Source organism: Lissotriton vulgaris, chromosome 7 (assembly GCF_964263255.1).
Source record: "Lissotriton vulgaris chromosome 7, aLisVul1.2, whole genome shotgun sequence".
NCBI lineage: Eukaryota > Metazoa > Chordata > Amphibia > Caudata > Salamandridae > Lissotriton > Lissotriton vulgaris.
The window spans coordinates 1,393,511,588-1,393,532,244 of record NC_141695.1 but is presented as its reverse complement, the minus strand read 5'-3'; the positions used below and the strand labels follow the sequence as shown (position 1 = coordinate 1,393,532,244).

Sequence of the window (20,657 nt, the reverse complement as noted above, 5' to 3'; positions counted from 1 at the left end):
CACCATAAATAAGCAGCACCTTTTTCTCCAAAAAGAAAGCATCAGGTTGATTTAATGAGACTTGTGCTCTTTGATGTCAGTTAGGAGTAGCCAGCAGTAGCAGCTGCTACCCTTGACTTGCCCTCTGTTACCCGTGAGGCAAACTTTGCTAACCCTGGTTTAAAAACAAGCATTGGCAAAGACATCAGGTCTGTGTTTATTATGCGAATGCATGCAGCGTTAGCACATTAGAACGAGGCATGTAGGAGGAAGCCAGCAGGAGCAGACAGAGAGGGCTATCACTGTAAAGTAGTCACTCCTGCAGTTCAATGCAAGCACTTGAGAAGAGGTGGAAGGATACACCCAAAAATAGCGGAGTGCATTAAGGGAGAGAGGAGTACTTCGCTGGGCTGTGCCACGACATGATTGAGAAAGTTTGAAGGCAATAGTTGAAAGAGGCTGGTCAAAGAAAGCCAGTGGTTGAAAGGGGTGGACCCAATATGTATGTTGCTAGCAGTATATCTGTGGACCTTAAGTTGTCAAAAACCAGATCAAAAAATGTCTTGCTGCAAAAGAGAACATGGTAGGTCCAGCATCCGGTGCCGTCTAGTGGCTTTAACCGTGTTAACTGTGTCATTAATAAATAGGGGAGCTTTGCATTAAAATCTCCAAATGCTGCGGCCAAAGAGTGAACAGCTTATGAAATTACCCATCCCCCTGACGTCTAACGGGCCTGGTGCGGACCAGTTTGCTTATGAAGATACGCCTTGCAGCGAAGTGTAACACAGTTAAGAAGGACTAGCACATGCTTGGGGTGTATCCGGCAGCAAAGCATGCACGACCAAACTCCACATGTGCAACAACCAGCGCGTGTAGCGGTGTGCCCGGGATCCATGGCGATAGGCTGCTTTGTTATATCATTCTGAGGGAGTGAAGGACTTTCTGTCGCAAGACTGAGAAGGGCAATGAGGGGGAGAGTTATGGTGCATCCAGCTAGAAGCCAGGAGATGTCACGTGCTGAGATGCTGTTGGAGGAGGGAGTCCTAGACTCAGAGTTGATTACTCGATGATGGGGGAAATGATGGGGAGGTCATTGTTTTGTGTATGGAGCATCATGACTACTTTGATTTTTGCCACAACAGCAAAAGCCCTTCACCTGCCCCGACTGCCCTGACATTGTTTCTTCTTTGCAGGAGCTGCCCCTCTACAAGGACAACCTGGAGGTCACGTTTCTCTCGGGTAACTCACAGGAGAGCACAGTCACACCGGAGCACTAGTGCATGAAAGCAATTTAGGATTTTTCCCACTGACAATTCCAAGAATTATCTGCACATACATTAATTTCCCCTTTTTTTGGCTTTGGTTGCAGTTTTCCTCCTGTTGCCCCGGTGCACTCCGCCCCTCCTATGATTCCTATCTTGTAATTAACTAATTCCTTCCTCCTGTACTCATTGCCCACTCCTACTCTCACTCTGTATGCCTCGAGTCCCCCTGAGTCCTCCATTTCCTTCTCCTGTTCAACTCTCATACTCCTTGTCGCCAGCTGCAATTGCTGCCTTCTTTCTAGCTATAACTCATGTATCTTTCCTCCTTTTGTACTCCCGCACCCCCATGCTTGCTGCCTCCTCTGATTTCCAGCTTGGCCTCTTGAGTCTTCTTGTACACCTGTCCCCAATACTCCTTCTCCTTTTTTCATCCCCAATATGCTTTATCGCCTTCAACATACTCCGTTTCCTGCAGTACTTCTTGTGCTCGTTGTACCCCTATACTACCCCCCCCCCTGCTACATGCTCCTGTTTCTCTTTGCACTCCTTTTCATCTCTGTACTTCCTGTTTCTTCCTTGTCTTCTCCCGTACACCTTGCATCATTTGTACCAATTTCCTAAGCTCCTTCTCTATACGTTTTTACCCCGCTCCAAGCACCTATACTTCTTGTTTGCATGTGTCCTCTCCTCTTCTCCCGCATTCCATGTTTGCAGTGTTTCTCATTGTCTCCTCGTTCTTATTCTCTCTTTAACACCCTTCCATTCTTCCCACATGCACTGTCTTTAGCAGTGTTCCTGGATCCCTCGAATACCTGTATGCCTTCCTGTAACTTCTTATTCTTTTCTTCTAATTCTTGTCCTCCCACTCTTTTTTTACTGCTTGCATACTTCATTATTTTGTCCCATTGTCTACTTCCTGACTTGCTCTGAAGGGCACACCACGGCGTTGAGACACTTCGACTTTCTCAAAGCCATCATGGAACTTTTAAGACTTGAACACACTAGCCGGGCTCAGCTGGAATGCTGCCTCACATAAATGGGGAATGACCACGATCCATTGACAGGGAAGTGGGATTTGAGAGCTGATCCAAGAAAAGCTAGCGTGTCTGCCTTAATAATACTGTGTATATTTATTTATACACAAAATACACAGGTGGATGTACGTGAACACCCATGCACCACCCATGTAATGACAATCTTACAAACTGTTACGCAAGGCAGTGCAATGTGCTGCCTTGCGTTCACTTTTCTTTCTTTAATAGCCATGCAAAAACTATCCAATGAGGCTATTTCCGCTTCCTGTCTGTCTTGTCCCTGTGTACCTCTCGCCCTTTCTATACTCATTTTCCCTTCTGTACTCCTTCCCTCCTTTTTTCCCTAGTGTTTTGTCCTGTACGTATTGTACCACCCACACTCCATATGCCCATACTCCTTGTTCCTTCTGGTACTTTGAGTCTCCTTCTGCACTCTCTCATCTATTACTCTTTGTTCCTTCCTGCAATCCTGCTCCCATCTTAAACTCTCATCGTTCTCCTGTATTCGTGTTCAGCCTCTGTACTTTTGGCCACCACTTAAACCCCCTTTTCTATTTGTCTTCTCTCAGGTCATCACTCCACGGGATGCGACAGGCGGATTCCAGAGCTGGAGGAAGTTTTTCAGAAATATCCCAATATTCCTATCAATATCGAAATCAAGGAGGATGACGACAAGCTCATTAAAAAGGTGTGTGTATGCTACTGCATTGTCACTCTCTGATATGTGTGCAGGGACACTCTTTTGTTGGTCTTCACAATTACCAGATGACCTTGCGTCTTGCTGTGGCCATTCTTTTAACAACCCAGTGGATTCTGGGAGCTGCAACCCGGTTAATCTCAGTTGAATAAATTGTGCTGAAGGTCTAGATTATAATGGCATGTTAAGACCATCTGGTTTAAGGCTCAATGCTTTGCACCCAAGGCACAAGTCCTAAAAAAAGAAGTGGGGGGACTAACCAAGTTAGGCAGTATGCAGGTGACATCACAGTGTTTGACATCGCACATGACATCACAGGAAGTGACATCACAGGAAGTGGCATCACCCATGGCTGTAAAGGAAATGACATCACTAGCAGTGACATCAGATCCTAAGACCTAACACATATGTTTAGCTGGTCTATCTTAAGTACATTTGGGCACATTACAAATATGCATGCAAATACTCCTGATTTAGGCAGGAGACTCATGCTTTTGTAAGCTACAACTAAAACAATGTTGCCTTTTGCCAGTGTAAAGCTCCCTTTACCTAAAGATTGAGCAAACTAACTCCACTCCCAGCCTACTCCGCCAGACTTAACATTACATATGCAGCACATTTCCATGTAGATGTGATTGCTTTAGCTGCCTGCACCCTCCAGAGATGAGACCGCTCACCTATGCAAAGTATACATACACGGCCCTACCAACCACCTAATGTGTCTGTAGTGGGCACCTGCACTCATTTTAGAATCCAAGAGACCATGAACCTAAAACAGGATAGAAAGACAGAAAGGGAAGAAAGGAGAAAGAGAGATAGAAAAACAATGAAGAAGGTGTAAAAGGTGATGAAAAAAGTATGGAGTAGTGAAAGAAAAAGGTTATGGCAACCTTGCCACTGAGCAATAAGACACTAAGAAAAACTGGGGCTCTGCATTTATGTTTTTACAAATTGCACACTGCCTCCCAAAATGTCACCTCCACATTTAGCAGCAGACATCTCTCATCTTCTTATAGTTGGCATAACTATATCGAAACCATCATCATCATTCAACAAAGAACAATGTGACGGCTCACCTTGGAATAGGGACAACCAGAAAAGCCACAGAAAGGATGGACCATAAATTTCACAGTAAGGTTATCAACGTTCACATCAAAATAAGTGCAAGCCACCCCGTATCCAAGGATGAGAAGGAAAGGGTGATAAACGTAACTCACAATAAAACGATACATGTAATTCCTGTCCTAACTAGCGCTTAGAAAATAGTGGCCTTCAGAAGGGAATATTGCTAGATTGCACAGAAAAACTACCCATGTGGGGAGATGTAGGAACAGCGAGAGACACCAGAAACTAAAGCCAGTAATCAGAATCTACACTAGACTTCACTCACTAATTAGAGCCTCACCTATCCAAGACATGGTAAAATGCCAACGTGGTGAACTGGAGAAGGCTTACTTGACCTACTTGTTTACTGTAACACTGGCCTGTGGGCTTGCCTAATCACTGCAACCTCATCCTGAAGGAGCCAGCTCTAAGTACCCATGATCTTTCATTTTACACACACCAAACTCTGAATTGAATCAGTCTCCCAGTCCTAAGAGTATCATAACAACAAACTGCCCTGTGTTAGTGTGTTTTAAAACAGTACATCGCAAAATTAAGTCCATCCTTATCCTGCAGTGTAACAGCTTGACAAAATTTAAAATTACCATATCTCGCGCTCTCGAATTTCCAGAGCTACAAAAAAAGCAACTTGTCTCCCTTTCAAGGAAAAAAGCTCTTCGACATTTAGTGATTGGAATGGGTAAAAAAAGCACATAATTTCAAATTTCTCGGAATCATTTTTGTTGTGGTTTGATGGATTTTGATACTTCTGCACAAAACTGAAATATTTGGGCCATAGAGGAGCAAGCAGGATTGTGCAAGGCAGTCCTTTTTTGAAAGGAAAAATGTACAGTTGTGTCATCTGGCTGCCACCCACACTCTAACCTCATGTGCCACAATTTAAAGACAAATCATTAACCTTTGATGTAAAGCAGGAGAAATAAAGAGATGTCCATCTAATGGCTGAAATTAACAAAGTGACAGCAGAATGAACTTGCTCTGACTGACACACTGTGGCGCTGAATGCACTTGACTTTCTCAAAGCCATCATGGAACTTCTAAAACTTGAACTCACTAGCGGGGCCAGGATGGCATGCCGACTCACATAAGTCGGGAATGACCACAATACTTTGACAGGGAAGTGGGAATTAAGAGCTGACCCAGGAAAAGCTAGTGTGCCTGCCTAAAGAAGACTGTGTATTTTATTTGTATACAAGATATATAGGTAGATGTACGTGAACACCCATGTAATGCCTCTCTGAGGCACTCTACTGCAAGGCAGTGCAATGCGTTGCCTAGCATGATTTTTTTTTTTTACATAGCCACACAAAAACTATCTAATAAGGCTAGTTCCACTTGGAAGTGTGCTACAGAATGCATAATCTATGTAACAAGGAGAAATAAAAATATGTTAGGGCAGCCTCAGGTAGACTCACCAGCCTAGTGCGAAGCTATGTTTACAAGTCTTTGTAAATATGTGTTTGGGTCAACCTACATGGGTGGATGCACAGAACCGCCCAAGCAACACCCATGTAACACCTACCTGACACAAGGTAATGCAAGGGAGAGCAATGTGCTGTCTTGTGTTAGTGATTTGCATTTTTTTATTTATAAAGCCACCCAAACAGGATTTGTTTGGCACTGTAAATTCCAATATAGATTTTGCATCACGGTTGTGCCAGAAAATGACACAAACCTGATGCAAAATCCGTGCTTCATCTTACACATTTATTTTTTTAAACTCTCCCACAAATAAATTGGCATCAAGGAGAAATGAAACATCTGTACAGCTTAGTTAGTTGCAAAGTCTGAATTTCAAGATATCTTATGGAGTTAGGGAACCTGCTACAGAGATCTTTGTGTTCCCAGACAGCGTGCAGGTGCTGCTGGATGTGTCCTGGTGTCTGAAAATTACACTGGGATGAGTTCAGCACATTTTACAGTGGAGTCCAACTTCTTCTTAGGGTGGGCAGTGAACACCCTGAGAAAATAGTGGGTGGATGTCATCCACCGGCGTGAACCCGCAACTTGTGTCCTGTTTGCACCTAAAGAACCCTCAGAAAGAGGCTATCGTTGTGAGTGTCCTAGTCCGATGTAAAACCTCACTATAGAACCTGGGCGCTCAGTTACAGGTCGAAGAAGGCAGAAAATATTGGGAACTATGTTCCCATGCTTTTTTATTTGTTTAAAGAAACCGTTCCTGCACATTTAAAGCAATCTGGAGTTACCTCATGCAGAATGAGGAGGTGAACAGGTGGTCTCCTGTACGTGACAGCTAAAAAAAACCACTCCTTATCTCCAAGATGCCTGATACCTGAAAGAAATGTAACTGTGAACAATTGGTTAATCAGCAAATCTAAAGGCTGTTTGGGAGCTAGTATAAGATTTTATTGATAGAATTGTTTGAAACGTCATAATTACAAATAAATATTCTTTTTGAGAGGTACTGTTAGACTATTACCAGTTCTGAAATGCGTACTCTAAATGGAAACCTATAAAAAGTTTTGCACTAGGTATATAGTCCGATTGCATATTACTAAATATATATTTTTTTCTTGCACTGTGTACAATATTTTTTTTAAATTAATTGCATGCAAAAACAGTGCTGGCTGTCACAAGCCGCTAACTCATAGCATTGTAAATGCCTGTCAATATTCCACAGAGTGATGCCACTGATCATGTCATGAGTGATGTAATATGTGAGGTCTTAAGCAGTGCATTGCACTGTTGAATTTCTCTGGTTTTGTACGAGTAAAACCAGAGCCTAACTATAACGTTTCTGTAACCTTTGTTTTCTCAGTGAATTTCTAAGGTTTTTAAATGCTGATTCCTAACTATAACATCCCTGTAACCTTAAGTTTGTTAGTGAATTTATATGTTTTTTAGCTAGTAATCACGTTTGCAGCAGGCCTGGCCTGTTTAGGTAAGAGCGGTGGGGTTGGGTGGGGGAGAGTCAACAGACTACAACGAGGGAAACTTAAATAAAACCACTTACCTTGCACTCCACTCAACCCCGCCCCCACCTCAATGCTCTTAACTGCACAGGCTGCGCCTGGTTTGCAGAGTGGTGGAGAAAGGGGGCTGGGCCTCTGACCAGCTCTCAGGAATCTTGCTTTGTAGGACTTACCGGAGGTACCAGGAGGGCAAGTTGCCAGCTTTTTTTTCTTTTCTAGGAAGGGGGATCATTTTGGGCCCGAGGGACCCCGTCCCCTGAGACCAGAGGCTTATTTATTTAATTTAAAAAAATGGGATGGGGACACACTTTTTGCCCTGAGGACCCCCTACCCGGGGGCTGGCCTTTATTTTTTTTATATAATTGAAAGGGACGGGGAGTACGCAGCCTCCCCCCTCCTGAGGCCGATATCGGGCCAAGTGGACCCCACCCCCTGGGGCCAGGTCTTGATACTTTTTTTTCTTTTTTTAAAGGAGTGGGGGCCATGCAGCTCCCTGGATCCCAAAGCAATGTCTGTTTCCCTGCTTACTTCACAGTGAGCAGGGAAATAAACACTGCTCTGCTTTCAGCAAGCAAGAGCATTTTTGCTCTTGCTTGCTGAAAGCAGAACAGGTTTGCTATGGCTTGGCAGGAGCGATGTTCCCGCCAAACTATAGCAAGCTGCAATGTCCCAGGAGTGGGCTCATCGGGACATTGCTGGAGCTGGCCCTGGAGGATGACGGTCCCCAGGGCCAAGTATGGCTCCACAAAGGGGGCTGTGCAGCACTCCTCCTTTGTAAAGTAAGAGGTAGCTGCCCCTGGGGGTCCACAGCAGACACCCTTCATTACTGTATTTGTGCCCTGGGAAGGTGTTGGTCCTCGGGGCTGCATGGAGGGGGCAAGAACCCCCCCCCCACACACACATTATTAATTATTTTAGCCCTGGGAAGGTGGGGGTCCCGGGGGCTTCAGGGGAGGTTGTGGGGCCTCCTGCGGCTTCTTTTATAAAAATATTTAATGTATGTGTCCTGGGGAGGTGGTGGTCCCTGGGCAGCAGAACAGTGCTCCAGGGAGGAAGCGGTCCCCGGGGCAGCAGGTTAGCGGCATTGGCTCCCCCGATATTCATACTGCCCTGGGGAGGTGGCAGTTCCCAGGGCTGTGGGGGAGCCAAGCAGTCCTCTGCATTTATAGTATTCACTGTCCCAGGGAGGTCACGATCCCCAGGGATTAAAAAAAGCCTAGGATGGGGGCCCCATAAGCCCTCCCCTTCATTAACGTTATGCCTCCGGGACTTGACCCACCCGGGGGTTATTCCAAAGCAAGCTCAGGTGACTGTGCTTGTTTTTTTTTTATTTTGCAACGGATTTGCGGATCCACCCATGAGTCACCGTCAAAATAAAAAAAAAGGATTATAATCCCCCGCGGGGTCCCTGAGGTAACCCTGCTCACTTTTCTTTCTTTTTTGTCATTATTCTGGTACTTGTCTTCAAGCTGAGTCCCATTATGGCTGCCAACACTACCTGGTTTAATTGTTGGTAGCCAAAAAATGTTGGTAGGATCCGTGAGTCAACTGCATGGACTTGCGTCCCCAAATATCTATATTTTTTTAAGTAAGATATCTCAGAAACTACTGAACAGATTTACACCAAGTCACAAAAAAGTACGCTTTCTGGACAAACATCTAGCTTGCTTCCAAATTTGGTGTAATTCCGTTCAGTTGTTTGGGCTGTAGTCGTGTTCAAAAAATGAACAATTTCCATAGACTTAAAATGGAGAAAACGCGTTTTGGAACCCTCCTTTATTCTTGTCCCCCGCTTGACGAACCACCCGAAAACTTTCAACACGGCAGCTGAGCCAAAAAGCAGAAGTTTTGGGAACATTTCGACAAGCAGCACCAAAGTTATTGGCAAAACAAAAAAGTGCTTTTCCTCTAGAAACTTATAACTACCTACTGGCGATTGCCAGTAGGATATAGATATATATATATAATTTTGCTCGATAAAGGCTTAAAGCTGAAACGCATTGTCTTTAATGCGCAATAAAGTATAGTGCAAGTCTCCTGGTGTGCCGCTCCTGATGTTTTGCTTGATCATTTGGGAAAAGGAATATACATATATCCATTTCCACTCCTGCTCCTATCCCCACAGGAGACTCCGTAAGCAGCCACCGACACAACCAAATCCAGTAGATTTTTATTCAGCAGAAACTAACAATTTTTGCTATGCGTGTCATTAAAGTGCACAGTGCAAAATATAAAACTACAGTATTAACACAACTTAAATGTTGTTAATACAACTTGCATATAATTCATATTTTTAGGTTGCTCCATAAATGATACTTTCATAACGGCTATTTAAAAATCAGTGTTGCAGGTCTAGTCTTTTTAAGTGTTATGCCTTAATAATCGTTTCCAGCAGCTGTGTAGGACAAGGCACTTGATGTAAAAATCCAACTGTATGTGCAATTCATCACTATTACAAAATTTCATAGTAAAAGACACATCAATGTTATTCCATTGCCAGCGCCCTGAGAACTTAAAGCGATCTTTTTTTTTTATGGAACAATGCTAAAAAGTTACTACAAAACCTATAAAATCTATCCAACTCAAGTGGGTGTGTTCAACACATCTCTTAGTTGTTATCAGAAACATATATATACTATTATAATTCACATGCAGTACTTTCTCTTAAATAGATTCCTCATTTTGTCCTAATCAGACCAGCCAGGTTTTCCCACACACTAATTGCCCATTTATTTTCTTTAAACAGTGCTTAAAGTGTAAATTAACACAAAACAAATGCATCCCTTGATAAACATGCAACACTCAATATATATATATATTCACTGAAAAAAACAAAGGTAACAGGAAAATTATATTTAGGCTTAGATTTCATTCGTACAAAACCATTGAAATTCAGCAGTTATAGTTAGCCGAGCTAACTATAACTTATGCCCTCGCAATGCAATGCTTATGACCTCACAGTAAAGAAAGCCCCGAGGAGGTGGTGGTCCCTGGGGCTCTAAGAGCCTTGGGAGGGGTGTCCACTGGGGGCTTCATGAAAAACAATGGCATAGATTCATCAACCAAAATTGTGATTGCAATAGTTGCGAAACAGCTATTGCGATCACAATTTCTGGTCCCGCAATTCATGATTGAAAAACCACACAAATTGCGAATTCACAAAAAATATTTTGCGAGACCGCAATTAAATTCGCAGAATCAACGTGTAACCCCCCTTTGCGATTCTGTAATAGCGATGTTCCACTGATTCTGCGAAATAATTAGCGAACTCGCAAAATAATCGCAAATCCAATTCATCAAAAATCGCAATTAGCGAAAAAAAACAAAATCGCTATTAGCGAGGCGCTATTTAAGGAGAAGTAAAGCCAGGTGGTCACCATAAAGTTCAATTGGAAGAAAAAAAAATATTCAAAATGTAAAACTGGGCGGGGCAAAACAAACACACTTAAGGAGACACAGTAGGAGCATGAGGACATTCACAATGCCAGGTCTATACAGCGTGGCAAGGCGGCTGAGGCTCTAGCGTGCAGCCCGGAACCAACGCAGGATTCAGGAGCGCATCTTCCGGCTGCGGATAACACTGCTGGGCCAGACTGATGAGGAGATCTACTCCAAATACAGCTGAATGGGGCAATGATTAAGAAGCTCATCGATGACCTTGACCCCCTGATGCAGCACCCAACACGGAGGAGCAATGCCGTGCCCACCCATGTCCAGGTCCTGTGCTGCCTGCACCTCCTGGCCTCTGGAAGCTTCCAGGGGATAGTTATCTCCCAGAGCACACTGTCACGCTGCCTACGGTGTTTCCTTGGCACCATGCTGACCCGGATACACCACTACATATCCTTCCCCAACCACCCAACAGGATTTAAATCAAACAAAGCTTGCCTTCTACAACATTGGGCATTTTCCCCATGTAATTGGATGCCTTGACTGTACCCACATCCACATTTGCCCACCCGCTGAGACAGAGTACATGTACCGGAACCGCAAGTCCTACCACTCACTGAACATCCAGATGGTCTGCAATGCAAAGACAATCATCACTGACATAGTGGCCCAATACCCGGGGAGCACGCATGATTCCTTCATCTTCCGGCACAGTGGCATACACACCTGCTTGGCCAGGGGTGACTATGGCCAAGGACACCTCCTAGGTAAGTACACATGCCCACATACAGTACGATGAGACCATGTAGCTGCGCATAACAGGCACTGACCCTCTGCTCTTTTCATTCAGGTGACAGCGCCTACGGCCTCCGTGAGTACCTCCTCACCCCATACCTCAACACTGCCACACCACAGGAACGGCTTTACAATGCTGCACACATTCGCACTAGAAATTGCATTGAACGGACATTAGGGCTGTTAAAGAGCCGATTCCGCATCCTACATAAGACTGGTGGGGCCCTCAAATACCAGCCTGAGGTCTGCTGCTGCATCGTGACCGTGTGTGCCATACTACACAATATTGCTACCAAGCGGAGGATACCTGTGGAGATCTCTGGCAGTGAGTCGGAGGGGGACAACCGCCCACCTGCGCATGTGCATCATGCATGCTGGGAGAATCCTGCAGAAGGACACAGACGCCGCAACCAAATCACAATGAACTATTTCTAGTGCACCCATACCCCTCACACAACACTGCACTCATGCATGCAAATGTAATAATGACATGAGTTAGATTTACATTTGAAATAAATTCTTATTGTTATTTTCACAATAATATGTCTTTAAATTCTTTTTTCCCAATACATGACAACTGTATTTCCTCATACAGCCCCATGATAGCGAAGCAGGTGTGCTTGTCTTATCAGCATGGCACTGCTGCTAGAGTACATGGAGTCACTGGTGCCTCCGGCCGGACGCACCCAGTCGCCTCTCCACGTCCTCCTCGCCAGTATTGGCCCGTGATGCTGCACTGGGCTTGGTGCTGCGGCAGCGTACGGTTACCACCGGCACGGACAGGCTGCTGAGACTTGATGTGCCCTCACTGGCATCATCTTCCCCCTTGCTTGGCCATGGCCACACACCTGCTGATTCTGGACAGCTGTTGTGACCTGTTCCAAAGCCCTGGCGACGTCCTGGCAGCATTGAACCATCTGAATTTGCATCGCCAGGGACCGGCGTGAAAATTGGGAGGTCGTTACCAATCAGATGGTTGGATCCGGTGTATGCTGACAGGCGGGTCAGCAGCTGGCGGTGGCGGCGGCGGGTGATGTCCTGCTGTGACACCATGATCTGGCTGTTCTCCCTGACAGCAGCCGTCAGCACCTGCACGCTTTCCATGAGCTGGCTCACGTTGCGCGCTGTCTTATAATGCTGCAGCTGCATGGCTGCCATGTGCCGTTCCTGCTTTTGGTGGACAGCAAGCATCCGGCTTTCTATGCCCAGCCCAGGATCTCGGACATGTTCCCCCCTGCCAGCGCGTGTTGACACGTTGCGCTGCTGCCTCATCAGTCCGCTGGACTGCGAACGCACAGTGGCTGTGTGCCGTGTCTGCCTCCTGGGTGGTGGTGTGGCCTGTACCACTGCCATGGGTGTCACATGGGGTGGTTGCTGTCCTCCTATGGCTGCAGGGGTGGCCCTGTCCACATGGGTAGGTGGTGGTACTGGTGCTGGTGGTTGTGATGGTCCAGGTCGTGGGGCAGAATGGCCCTCTCCCTCGGTGTCCTCAGGGTTCTCCTCAATCTGGAGTGCCTCGCTGTCTGTGCTGGGTTATTCTGACGCACCTGTGATGTAAATGGGTGCATGATTAATGATATGTATCTTGCACATGGGATGTTGCAACATGCATGTAGGCTTGCATTCCCTGACTGGCTGTAGGGATATGTTTCACTTGACAGGTCTGGCTGTGTGTGGCTATCCGGGAAATATTGTCACACTACTGGCCCCACAATGCAATATGGCATTTCATGTGTGCAAGGCCTGCATCACTGGGGTTATCAAATGGCTAGCTCTTGAGGCATGGGCATTGTTAGGGGACGGAGTCGCAGTTGCATGGCACTTACCTTGGGATTGTTAGGTGGGTCGGGAGGTATCCAGCCGGGTGACCCCCACACAGGCTGCAGGGTTGAGTGTGTCCTCCACCAGGTCTTCAAGTGGAGTGTTGGGCGCAACTGTGGGGTCTCCTCCTCCGGTGGCATGTTGCTCCCCCAGCCTCTCAGCAATGCGTTCTTTGGCACGACCTCTGAGGTCGTACCACCTCTTTTTCAGCTCATCAATGGAGTTCTGGTTCACTCCAACAGAGTTCACCTTGGACCGGATGCGCAGCCAAATGCGCCTCTTGTCGGCTTCAGGCACTTTCCGGGATTCCTTGCCAAACAGCCTGTCATGGTCCCTGCTTACTCCCTCGATGAGGAACTCCAACTCCTGTTCAGAAATTTTTATTTTTTGTTTTCTGCCAGGTGCACTGCTTCCTGCTGCTTCCTGGGACATTCTGTTTTGGTGTGTGTGTCCTGTTGTGGTGCTGCAGGATGTGTCTTGTGGAGCTCTGGGCTATGCTTCTTCCACTCTCAGGCTCTGTGTTCTGAATGAGTGAGGGAACTGCCTACTTCCTGGTTGTGATGTCATCATTGTGCTCGAAATGCGACTTCCCGTTTTTGCGATCTCGCAATTAGCGAGATCACAATTTGCAATTTCGGTAATTGCGAGATCGCAATTTCAACATGGGAAACGGGCAATTCTGCGATTTATGTGCGATTTAGTGAAAATCGCAATCGGCAATTGCGGCCGACTGCGATTCGCTTTTTTTATTCGCTTTTCTTGATGCATCCCATTCTGCGAATTCTAAATTGCGATTCGGTATTTTTCGCAATTTAGAATTCGCAGAATCTGGGCTTGATGCATCTGGGGGAATGTCTTTTTTTTGCTGCAGGTTTGTGTCTCCATTGAATTCCCACCGCAAAATGTTTTTTTGAAAGTGTTTTTTATCTGTCTCGGGGTCACAGGGGGACCCCAGCATCCCAGCTAGGGGGTAAGGGTATTCCTACCCTGCCCCCTTTTTTTTTTTTAACCCTTTTACCGCGGCGGAATATCCGCCCCGGTGCGGCACCTTTGATGAGTTGGCGGGGTCGCGTCGGCCAATGGGCGTGTGCAGCACTACGGAGGTAGTGTGCGCGACGGCCATAGGCCGACAGAAGCACGCAACGGGTTAAAAGTTTTGTGTGGGACTCGTCTGAAGCCGAGTACCAAGATGGCTGCCAACACTTCCTGGTTGAAAGGTTGCGAGCCAATCAGATTTTAGGACGGGGACTGTTGGATCTACGGAGGATCCACTTCCCTATACATACAGACTTGTCTTTATTTTTAATATCTCAAAAAGTAATGAACGGATTTACAACAAATAAGAATAATGGGTTCTTTATGGACCAATAGCTACCTTTCAGCCAAATTTGGTGTAATTCTGTCTGCAGTTCGGGCTGTAGTCATGTGTAAAATCTCTATGCAAGTTAAAATTAGAAAAATGCTTTTTTTGACTCACCTTTTTCTTGGCTCGCGCTTGATGGATCACCCCACGCACAAAAAGAATTACTGTGCACTTTTATTGGAAAAGTTTGCAAAGATTTGTCAAACGGGGCCAAAGATATTGGCAAGTCAAAATACTCTTTTTGTATGGAAACATGGTTCTAACTGTAACTATCTACTGGTGTTATATATATATATCTGCCCCCTTGTTTTAAGTGTGCTTAGAAAGAATTCTAATGCAGCGATAGTCTTTCTTCACTTATATTCATCACGTGATATGGGAGGTTACCACCAGGGGGTGGTAACTTACACAGGTGACATGCATTTAAAAATGGCTTGTGATTGTTTTATTCTCGCATCACAGCGTGAGCAAGGGCATCCGTGCTCGAAACGCGTCGCTGACAAATGGCTGTGTGAACTGCAATAAATAAACACTATTTGCCTGCCAGATTGGTGGTTCGTCTTTTCCTTCCTGTGGTTGGCGTGGAGGCTGTGACCGCGTACGCAGAGCTGGAGAGAGGGAATCCTGTGCTCTCATTTGTTTTCGGAAGAGGATTTGCTTCCGTGACGAACCCCTGCGCCCGAAGCAGACTTCCGCTTTACAAATCACCTGGCTCGGATCTCTTTTGGGAAACACAGCGGAGGTCCCCGTGTTTGCAGCTACTACATTCGCGAGTGTGGACGGCGGAAAAAACTTCACGGATTCGGGTCGGAGGACGCGAGACGGGAAGCAGCTTCCACCACACACGAGCGGTGAGTGAAAATGCATAACGTATCACGGCGGCGCAGTTAATCAGCAGTGACTTTGCATCAGGGCAGACACTACACGCCATTAGTGATCTGCCGAAAAGGCTTAACATCACACAGCCATCATGAATAATGACGAAATCGACAAACTGCGGGAAGAAGCCGCATCCACCATGTTCAGCGGGACTGTCAACCGCTTAGACAGATCACCTTCACGTAATGACATAAACACCACACAACAAAGGAACTTGCAACAGCTATTTAAAGAACTTGAAAAACTCCGCAAGTCGGAATGCACCAAGTGGTGGGAGCACAAATCCCTGAGTAAATATGAAGAGGTGGGCCGAGTCCCTCGTGGGCTGCGCATTTTATTAGCGCCCAGTTTCGACAAACCCGACCCGGCCATGCTACAGGAGTGGGGGGAGAGCAACCTGGCGGCATCGATGAATTTGGTGTGTATCTTAATCAAGTACGCCGCAAGTGACCGCCTGAAACTTTTAGAACAAATAAAAGCTCTAGAATCGGAAATAAACGCCCACCCAGACCAACAAGAAGTCCAGAAACTGACAGATAAAATGACTGAGCGCCTTCGGAAACACGAAGAGAAAATAAAGGAGCGAAAAGCCTCTAAATTTGCATGGGACGCAGATGATTACAGTCAAGGTCGCATATTTACATTCTCCAGGAAGTATAATAATGCCAAGCGACAAGCCTATTCCAATAAGAAATCTGGGGAAAGTTCCGGTAATAAGGGCTTATCTGTCTCCACTCAGCAAACCAGTTCTGGCAATGTAGCTACCTCCATATCCAACGATGAGAGCAATGACTCCACACCACTACAAAGCGATTACAGTAGTGATGCATCATCTAGGGGCTCCTCCACAACAGATTTAAACTTACAAGGACTTGCGAGATTGAACTTACAGCAAGAATTGGATTTTGTGGTGGAGGAGAGACTCCAGACTCTGCGCTCATGGCAGCCCAATCAGCAAGCAGACAAAGGCGAAACCAACGCCGGAAGGCAAGAAAACGCAAGTGGAAGCAACGCCGGAGGGCAGCCACAGAAAAAGAAAAAGAAAACCTGGGGGAAACGGCGATAGCGGATAACACCATCGTAAATCTATCTAACATCGTCTTGAATAAAGCAGAAGAGCAACTGCTCTCCCTAGGCCTCAATTTCTCGCCTATACAAAGTTTCAATTATGCGACGACAAGAGTGGACTTATTTTGTTTTATACGCAAATTGAAACTAAAAAAACATTTTGCTTTGAAACCCACGAAAACCTCTGACGCATCCGACATCGCCAATCCTGCATACATCTCAGATGGCACTGCTCCACTAAGCGCTGCAGACACTCATACTTTCCTGGACGCATACGAACTAACCACCAACCTTGACCCAGTGGGAATTGATTCTGATATAGCTACGCAAAATCGGCTACGCAGAATTTCCATGGAACAATTAGGGGCGGGCCTGAGTCCATTCCGCAGTAAGTCCAAGTTCATACCTATGATGCCAAGAGACGCCGTGGACACTTTCCATGACTGCGTCGCTAATGACATAAAAAAGCTGTATGTAAGATCTAACAACAAGTTTCGTAAAAAAGAAATACACAGGAGAAAAGCATTTGATGCACTAATGAAAAAGTTAAGCAAAAACCATGAAATTGTCGTCAAAAAATCAGACAAGGGAGGCAACTTGGTGATCTGGCCTAAAGTAGACTATATCTTGGAAGCCAAACGTCAACTAGATGATTCCAGCTGCTACGAGAAAAGTTCACAAAAGGACTACGAAAATGCCAAAATGAAACTGCACAAAATGCTAGGCCAGTGGAAGCGAGAGGGCCTTATCTCTTCTGAAGAGTATAAATTCATGTGCATTGATCATCCCATTTTGCCCTCCCTGTATCTCATACCAAAAATCCATAAGGCTGTCACACCTGTACCCGGGAGACCCATCGTGTCTGCCATTGGAAGTGTAGGGGAAAAGGTGGGAGAATACATCGACTATTTTCTCCAGGACTTTGTCAAGGAACTACCTAGTTTTGTGAAGGACACCAGTGACTTTATCCAAAAAATTGAGACCATCAATTGGAATAAGGACATGTGGCTCATTTCCCTCGATGTGGAAGCGCTGTATACCAGCATAAATCACAAGCAAGGACTTTCGGCTGTACAACACTTTTTATCCCAGCGCCCCATTGAGTTATACGAGCATAATAAGGTCATCATTAATTTAATGGACTGGTGTCTCCACCACAATTTCTTTTCCTTTGGCAAAGACATATTCAGACAGCTTCGGGGTGTGGCGATGGGGGCCTGCTTCTCCCCTAGCTATGCGTGTTTACACGTAGGCTGGTGGGAGGAGCGGGTCCTCATGACACGCCACAAAGCCTGGATGGATACACATGTCATCCGATTTTTACGTTATATTGACGACATTTTCATAGCATGGCAGGGCACTAAGGCGGAAGCTATTGAATTTATTGATGACATCAACCAAAACAACCTCAATCTTAATTTTACCGCCCATGTGGAAAAACAACGAATTCAATTTCTAGATGTGGAAGTGTACATAGAAAACAATAAGGTAAACACCACCTTACACAGAAAAAAGACAGCGGGTAATGCCACTCTACACTGTACCAGTATGCACCCTAGACACACCATCACAGGCATTCCTTACGGAGAAATGTTAAGGCTTAAAAGAATATGCAGCTCCAATTCGGATTTTGAATCATGCTTAAAAGAACTTAAATCCCGTCTTAAAGCTAGGGGATATTCGGAAGCACTACTAGAAAAAGCCTATCAAAAATCTTTATCTCGCACTAGAGAAAGCCTGTTCCCTGAGAACAACACTGATACTGAGAACACCACCACCAGCAGGCCTCCAGATGTAGGCCCTCGTATGGTCACTACTTTCAGCAGAGAAGAAAAGAAAATCAGGGCCATCCTGAACAAAAATTGGCCAATAGTTTTAAGTGACCATATTCTCAATCCAGTGTTACCTCCAACTCCTTTAGTGTCTTTTAGGAGAGCTAAGACCATGGGTAGCTACTTAGATACTGCTGCTCCTGAACTAAAAACCAAAGCAGCGTGGCTACGACCATCTAGAGGATTTTATAAATGCTCTAGCTGTCGGGCATGCAAATTTGGCATGTCCACTACTCACTACACTACCCCATTCAGTTCTGAAGACAAACCTATACAGGGCAACTACTCCTGCAAGACTGACTATGCTGTGTACGTTTTGGTATGTACCTGCGGACTTCGGTACGTGGGGAGTACCAAACTCCAGGTACACATGCGCATATTACAACACCTACGAGCCATACTTCATAACGATCCGGCCTACCCGGTCGCAAGGCATTTTAACCACACTCACAAAAGAGATCTATCTTGCCTTTCCTATTTTGTAATTGGCTCTGTACCTGTGTCCAGGAAAGGTGGCAATAGAGAGCTTTTACTTAGGAAGTTGGAATCAAGGTTTATACTAGAGTTGGATACCCGTTGGCCCAACGGGCTTAACAACATTGAAGAAATGCACCACTTTTTAGAATGATAATCCATCCTATGCATTTCTCTTCCAGTCCATAAGTATATCCCTGCAAGCTCTCAGACATCTCAAGTTAGGTTCCCTATTTGTGATGTCCCAAAATATATGTGTGCCCATTTCTTACTCAGTCATATATACCTTTGTCCTTCAGACCACTGGTTCTACATAAGTTAGGTTCCCTATTTATGCACCAATCAAACTGTAATTTATTTCCCTGCTATGTCGCACCATTTCAGTATCCTAATGCTGTATCCTGATGTTGGTGTGTTGATTTTTGCACTGTGGATAGCACTTTATATAACTGCTCTTTGCACATTTGCACAATCCTACCCTGTATTCATGATTATTTGATCTGTCTAAATTGATTGTAGATATTGTTATATTTATAAGAACTTTTGATACCTGCTTTTTAACACAATTTTAACACTTTTTTCTACACTTTTGATACTTCTTTTACCTTCCGCGACATCGATTGCCTTTATGTATTTATGACTTATTTTAATTCAGGGCTCTGAATTCAGTTATATTTGCTACTTAGGCTTCCGTTGTTCTGGTGGTACTCGTGGCTTGACATGTACTTCCATAGATGTTGATCATCTTTCGTCGCAATCACTATTTATGCACTTTTCTGTCACACATGCACTTTATTATAGTCTATTTGCTGCTAAGATTAAATTGCTACATTTTGCACACTTATACTATGGTTCTGACGTTTTTTGCACTAATTTGGTTCCCTATTCCAATATCAGTAACATTTTTTGTACATACAAGGTGATATGTATGCAAATACAATAATGAGAAATTCTGTACAAATGTGGATTTAACCAGTCATCTTGTGCAATTCACTAACGCTGTTAAATAATTCAGGATTTAACCGGACATCTGCCCCCTTGTTTTAAGTGTGCTTAGAAAGAATTCTAATGCAGCGATAGTCTTTCTTCACTTATATTCATCACGTGATATGGGAGGTTACCACCAGGGGGTGGTAACTTACACAGGTGACATGCATTTAAAAATGGCTTGTGATTGTTTTATTCTTGCATCGCAGCGTGAGCAAGGGCATCCGTGCTCGAAACGCGTCGCTGACAAATGGCTGTGTGAACTGCAATAAATAAACACTATTTGCCTGCCAGATTGGTGGTTCGTCTTTTCCTTCCTGTGGTTGGCGTGGAGGCTGTGACCGCGTACGCAGAGCTGGAGAGAGGGAATCCTGTGCTCTCATATATATATACATATAAACAGGCTTGGAACACAGTGTTCAGTAAAATTATGGCTTGGAGGAGCTTGGGACTGTTGTCATTGGACGAGTTTAAATTTCTCACGGTTGCTAATCCGGTGATGCCGGTTGCATATTTAATCCCCAAAATACATAAAGACAATATCAAGCCTCCAGGACGCCCTATAATATCAGCGCGCAAAAGTATCCTGGAGAATGTAAGTAAATATGTGGACTTCTTCCTCCAGGAGCATGTAAAAACGTTGCCATTGTTTGTCCTTGACACTGGAGATTTACTTAACAAATTGGGGGATGTTCAATGGCAACCTGATTACCTATTGATTTCACTTGATGTTTTCTCCCTATATACATCTATTCATCATAGGGATGGACTCAAAGCTGTACAACACTATCTCAAGTGTAGACCTGCTTATCTTAGCATAGTAGGATGTTGTTGGACATGATCTATCTGTGTCTACATAACAATTTTTTCCTCTTTTCCAATCAGGTTTACCATCAGGTAAGGGGGGTGGCAATGGGGGCCTGCTTTTCTCCCAGTTACGCCTGTCTCCATATGGGCTACTGGGAGGAGCAGGTCCTCTTGCCCTCCTTCCCTACAATACTCTCCAATAAGGTCG

General features: G+C 45.1%; 1 protein-coding gene across 2 annotated transcripts in view; it reads left to right on the top strand.

Moving 5' to 3' along the window:
• The window catches only part of LOC147705702 (lysophospholipase D GDPD1-like), a 202,768-nt gene that overhangs the window by 123,029 nt on the left and 59,082 nt on the right, over window positions 1-20,657 (top strand). For both annotated transcript variants that reach the window (XM_086932126.1, XM_086932127.1), the window contains exons 4-5: window positions 1,173-1,218; window positions 2,848-2,966. In XM_086932126.1, coding sequence (XP_086788252.1) covers window positions 1,173-1,218; window positions 2,848-2,966 — 165 coding nt within the window. The remainder of the gene's footprint in view (window positions 1-1,172; window positions 1,219-2,847; window positions 2,967-20,657) is intronic.